This window comes from Pinus tabuliformis, chromosome 4_2 (assembly GCF_031772625.1).
Source record: "Pinus tabuliformis cultivar Carrire ecotype Pingquan chromosome 4_2, CPIR1, whole genome shotgun sequence".
NCBI classification, from domain to species: Eukaryota; Viridiplantae; Streptophyta; class Pinopsida; order Pinales; family Pinaceae; genus Pinus; species Pinus tabuliformis.
Window position 1 is genome coordinate 1,149,085,707 of NC_142304.1, and position 6,013 is coordinate 1,149,091,719.

Sequence of the window (6,013 nt, forward strand, 5' to 3'; positions counted from 1 at the left end):
GGACTTCAACTTATCCTCCAATACTAGTACCTGATTCTTGTTCTTATTATGGAACAAATTCTGAAGAGACATCCACATCTCATGTGCATTGTTCTTCCCGGACAAATGAGGTATTAGGGGATCCTTCACACCATCAAGGATGATCAATCTCGCCCTTGTATCTAAATCCTCGTACACCTCTAGCTCCTTTGGGTCAGTTGGCTTCTTGATGGATTTCTTAGCAAACTCCCAGATCCTGTTGACTTACAAGACCAACTTGATCCTCTCCTTCCATGGACTATAGTTGGACAACCCCTCCAACCTGTCCTCATACCAGAGACCAACCTGCAACTTCGACATTATAATGAGCCCTTCACCTACAATGTGACGAACTTCGTCTTAAGATGTACTTCATTGCGCACACTTTGATTCAATGTCTCCCAAAGTAGCTCAAACACATCTGGTACCATGTTGAATTTCCACGATCTTAGGTCTAGGATAGAATCTTAGAATCTTTGACACTACCAAACCAAGAATCTCAACAAAACTACTTTGCACAGTGGAACAATATAAAACAGTAAATCACACATGCACAAGTATAGACAATTTTTTATAAACTATTATACAAATATGTACAACAATCCAATCTTCGTTATATTAAACCAACTGAATAATGCAACTACCTAGGGCTTCCCACACAAGGGATAATGACCCTCAATTATCCACAAGTACAATAATACAAGATACAGTGACAATCTCGTTGCAGTCTCTATGTCACATCTCATCCTGCCGGTCCTTCGCTTCCGTTCTGCTCTCTAGTTGCCCCTTAGTCCATCAAAGGACAAAACATAGAGTCTCCAGGAGGGCTTCCACCTATCACTACTACAAGTCACTTATGCTATAATAAACACTTGCTAATCCAATTTTCTCTTCTAGGGTGACCAACACCTGAGCTCTAATCTACTAATTTAGTAGCTTTTTTCGTACATCAAAGAGCTACACATTAGGCTCAATCCTTCACCCAACCTTCACCTATCAAGCTCTCATTATGACTGCTTGTCAAGGGCTACTTTGGGCCATCAATATCCTACCCTCCACCAATCCAATAATGCCCAATACAATCACTATGAGATCTGCTCCTAAAAGAGGCTTTCAACCATCAAGACAAGGTTCCCAATTGGCTCCCACAGGCTGCTCATAAAATTGATCCAAAATTGATTGACAAACTAGGATCCAACACAAGTCACCAATGGAGAAATGACATACCTCTTGATTGTTGTTCATGAACTTAGTTCTGATCACTGGTTAGGGCTTCTCCTGTAGCCTACAACAATCCACTGATCCAACGAAAACTCACCTTATTTATTGCGGCTTCCCTCCCTTCACAATGTTGGTGACTTTGCTCCTTGAGAAGGCTCTTGCAACTCTCTGTTTAGGGTTGTTTGTCCCTCAAACTAACCACTGCAAGCCTGCGAATCATCACAACAAGGTCATCACTTCGGCCTACTTCATGGAGGAATTTCTTCGCTCTACTAGCCCAAAACAACTCTCTTCTAATGCGACCTTCTAGCAGACTTCTTTGCACCTTCAAACAGTAACCAAGAAGCCAAACCGAACTCCTTTCTCTTTGCTGAAGATGCTTCTGTTCTACGGACACCACAAAAATGTCACTCTTCTCCTCTACGAGTTGCCTTTTATCCTTCTTCGTTGTCCTTGTGTTACTCACTTAGATTGTCCTTCAAATGAATTACATCACCTCAATTTTATACACTAAAGAAGGGTTCAATGAATTAGTGAAGAGACATGACTTTTGGCTAACTTCACTTCAGGTCTACATGACTTGAATACCCAAAAATTTCATTGTCAACTTCAAAAATTCATATCTCTTCAAGGACATCTCGGAATTTGACGATTCTCAAAGCATTGGATTTTCCTCGTTATCCTCTATCATCTCTCTCCATCACATGTCCAAAATGCCTCATGGTTTTGGCCCAAATATCGATGGGTACAAAACCCCAACCTTGGGTTCCAAGCCCACAAGTGACTCTTGTGGTGTTCCAACCTCCAAAACCTAAACCCTCTAGCTTGGAGTACCTCCCAAGCTACTCAAAAATCAACAGTCCACACATTTTTTTCTTAAATTCATTCATATATATATATATTTTCAACAATGGTTCATGGTCACTGAGTGGCCGCTACATCCATGGGTAATAATCTGGGCAGATCCACTCCAAGGGATCTACCTGCCGGCTTATCTGGTCAGGCTTAACCCCCAAAGACGTCAAGGAGATTTGACCTTGTGACCTCCCAATTGGCAAAATACTTAGTAACGAGAACTCGACTTATTAAGCTATTCCTTGAGACTTATTCAACTATATTTCATATAACCTTTATATTAATATTATTTACCAAAACCTTTGCTCTTTTTTTTGGTTTTAAAATTAAAATCCACAATCAAAATATAATTTTGAAATATCAGATTTAAACCTAATATTTCCGCATCTCAACCGTTCAAAATACCACGGAAACTTTACTTAATATTTTAAATCTTGAACTTTGTAAATAAAATCGGCTCCTCATATCAGCCGTCGGATCTAGGTCAACACGTGGAAACTCGGCCGTCGATTCTTTTTCCTGTGTAGCCCTAATCTCATCTCGCATTCTTATTCCCACCAAAGTTCTATACACCAAACTGTCACTCTGCATCCTATTCTTTCCGAGCCGGCACCGGTCAGCGACATTAACAGCACAAGGTATGGATATTTTTCACTGCAAATGGAGTCTTTGGACTAAGTTCCAGAGTTCTTAAGCTCTCTTGTCGTATTTCTCCAGATTTGGTCATAAATTTGAACTCCGAATGATCCATTTTAGTGCCTCCCGCAGTTAAATACAGGATTCATTGTTTTTAGCTTTTTATTTAGGTCTGGATTGGTCATTTTTGGTACCTTTGAAGTTAAACATCAGAACTTTTGTTTCGCCATTAATTTGATCTCCGGACTGTCCATGATCCGTCTGGGCATTTCTTGCCAACACACTTTAGAAGAAAAATAAAATCGTGCTGTGAGTACAGCATTTGTAGCACCAGATAAAATGGAGCCGGTGAATATGCCGAAGGTGTGGCCAAATAAACCTGTAATTGCAGTAACGGATTTACTCGACATTAATAAGAAGTGAAAGATCTCACAAATAATGCCAAGAGACGAAATTACAAAGCAGAGTTGCCTCAACAACGGAAATAATTTATTTATTTTTCTTTTGTTTCAGAGATTAGAATTCGTCTCTCTCCTAACAGTGGTAGCAGTGTTTATAAAGTCGTTCCTTTTTGAGTCGTCTTGACTGCAGCGTCTTCCTTACCTGGCCTGCCTCCTGCAGCCCGCGCTGCGGCCTCTTTTCTGCGCTGACTCTTCATGTACGACTATCCTTTTCATTTTAGAGAACTCAAGGAACCCTATCATCCAACCGTTTTGCTGCTAACTTGGCATGAATGGCCACCTACCGTACACATAGATGTATTTTAACAATAAGTTAAGATTTGATTACAGATCAGTCCATTTACTGTTGCATATTGGTGTTAGATATGAAGGAAATTGCAAATATCTCGCCGAGGAAGATAAATGTTTTCATGATTTTAATTTCCCTCAGTAGTTCGGTACATGCTATGGTTTAGTATTGAGAAACTGACAAAACTCGTGCAGTTCGTTACCTTCGGGTTAACTATAGGTTGTTTCTTACAACTCGTGCAGTTCGTTGCTTTCGGGTTAACTATAGGTTGTTTCTTACGTTTTTTGGATTTCAACTTGAGCTTCAGATCGTTCATTTTAGTGACACTTGCTGCTAACTATTATGTTTTTCACTTTTGATTTGAGTTTTGGGCTGTTCAGTTTGCCGCATATTAGGGTTAAATATTTAAGGAAATTGAAAGACTTTTGCACGTGACGATAAGGATGTTGTTAATCTGAAGTGTTTTCTCGTCGGAGTTGAATTACCGCAAAACACTGGCTAGGGTTTAGTATAGAAATTACCGCAAAACACCCGTACATGTTTTTTTATTTTGCTTCCTTGGTTGTCCCTTTATTTTGTACTTTTACCGATTCCTTGAGTTCCAAATTGCCCATGTTAGTGCTTTTTAAGATATAATGTAAAGGAACTGTAGGAATTTTGCTGAGAAACATAGGCTTTTAATTTTCTTATTATTTTGCATGTGATGCATTTCAGTATCAAATTTAAGCTGTGGTGTGTTTTGCAGGAAAGATTGCCCAAGGTGTTCTTAGTTTGTTTTGTCAAGATGTCGGTCAGTGAAGTTGCATGCACTTATGCAGCATTGGCTCTCTACGATGACAATATACCTATTACCGTATCCTGGAAAGATTAATCGTCATTTGCATTTCTTTGTAAGGTTTTAAAGACTTGGGACTTCCTTTAACCAGGAGATTGATATTCTGAAAAGGGTTTTTTAATGTATTTGATGCATATCTTGGCATTGCCATATCCTATAGTTGAGGGGTCTTTCATATATTTGATGCAGATCTTTGCTTTTGTTGATCCATTTATCTACCATTTTGTTCTGTATTGTTCATATATATATATATATTTTAAGTGTCTGCCCAGGTTTAGTAGCTCAATTTGTACATTTCTAAAAACAGTTTTTGGTGGAGAGTTACGTTCAGGCATTGGTTTTATGATCTAGTGTCTGGTTAATGGAGTTGTGCTTTAAGTCTGAAATCAGGGGGTTTTAGGGTTTATGGAAGGAGGTTTTGATGTTGAACTGTGGCCTATTTTGTTTGTTTAATACACCAAGTTGTGCAAATAATGTTTTGTATTTTGGGAAGAAATGTTATCTTAACGTATCAACAGGCTGAGAAGATTAGCACATTGGTGAAGGCAGCAAATGTGCAAATAGAGTCCTACTGGCCTGGTCTTTTTGCCAAGCTTTTGGAAAAGAGAAACATTGAAGATCTCCTTCTAAGTGTGGGCTCTGGTATGTCTATCTCTATGTCAATGCCCACTATAATTGAATGCACAGTTTGAGGCATGCATGGATGTACATTGAGTTGGTACTTTATTTTAGTAAACTTCAAATTTGGTGTCTGTGATGCAGGAGGTGGTGGTGCTGCTGCAGCTGTTGCAGTTGCTCCTTCTGGTGGTGGTGGTGGTGCTCCTGCTGCTGCTGCCGCCCCTGCAGCTGAAGAGAAAAAGGTCAGTCTTCTGTTCTAAAATATTAATTTGTAATCTGCCTCGAGACTTGGCCCTGGCACTTCTTTGTCTACTTTGAACTTTCCATTTACTATTGGTTACGAAATTTGGGCAGTGCTTCTGGCAGTTGATTGGGTTAATGTATTTCTGATGCCAATTGTTTGTTTAACAGGAGGAGCCCAAAGAGGAGAGTGATGATGACATGGGATTCAGCTTATTTGATTAGGCAGATCTGTATTGGAAAGATCAGTTTTGTAGTTGTAGTGCAAATGAGTATTTTTCCTCTCTTTTCAGTTTCACAATGTGAAGAGGCGGATGATATCAAGTGCAAACTGCTGTGTTGAATCGGTTTTGTACGAGGATTTCTTTTATTGCAAACTTCAGATCTTAATATGATTTGATTCTTGGAGTTTCAAACTCATCATTAAATTTAATGGAATTGTTTTACTTCACTCTCCTTTGTGATAAATAATTTCTCTGGAGTGCTTTGCCATATCCATCTTCTACACATTGCTATAGTACTATGTTGATAATGTTTATTAGCGATTTAACTGTATTGCTTCTCTCAGTAGTGTTGGTTTCTGGTCATGCAATTTCTAAAACAATTAAATTTTGTGGTATGGTTTACTAATTTTTTCAAGTGGAGTGTATAGCAGTGTGTATGGGAGACTTTCCCTTGAAAATTTGATGCAAATCTATGCTGATTATGTGATTTGATTTGTATCCTGTTACAATAAGCTTTATAAAACATCTGTTTCATAGTCATGTTAGTGAACTTGGAATCGGCAAAGAATCGGCATGACAACAGCAAAGTGTCTGTATTGGATCAGGAATAAATCAG

The 6,013-nt window shown here is 38.9% G+C and overlaps 1 protein-coding gene across 1 annotated transcript; it reads left to right on the top strand.

The window, feature by feature from the left end:
* Positions 1-2,576: 2,576 nt before the first annotated feature.
* LOC149173741 (large ribosomal subunit protein P1-like) lies at positions 2,577-5,624 on the top strand. The gene is made up of 5 exons (XM_089424717.1): positions 2,577-2,732; positions 4,226-4,333; positions 4,834-4,957; positions 5,078-5,175; positions 5,345-5,624. The coding sequence occupies exons 2-5, from the start codon at positions 4,265-4,267 to the stop codon at positions 5,396-5,398; spliced, it is 345 nt and encodes a 114-aa protein (XP_089280843.1). The 5' UTR covers positions 2,577-2,732; positions 4,226-4,264; the 3' UTR covers positions 5,399-5,624.
* The last annotated feature ends 389 nt before the right edge of the window (positions 5,625-6,013 follow it).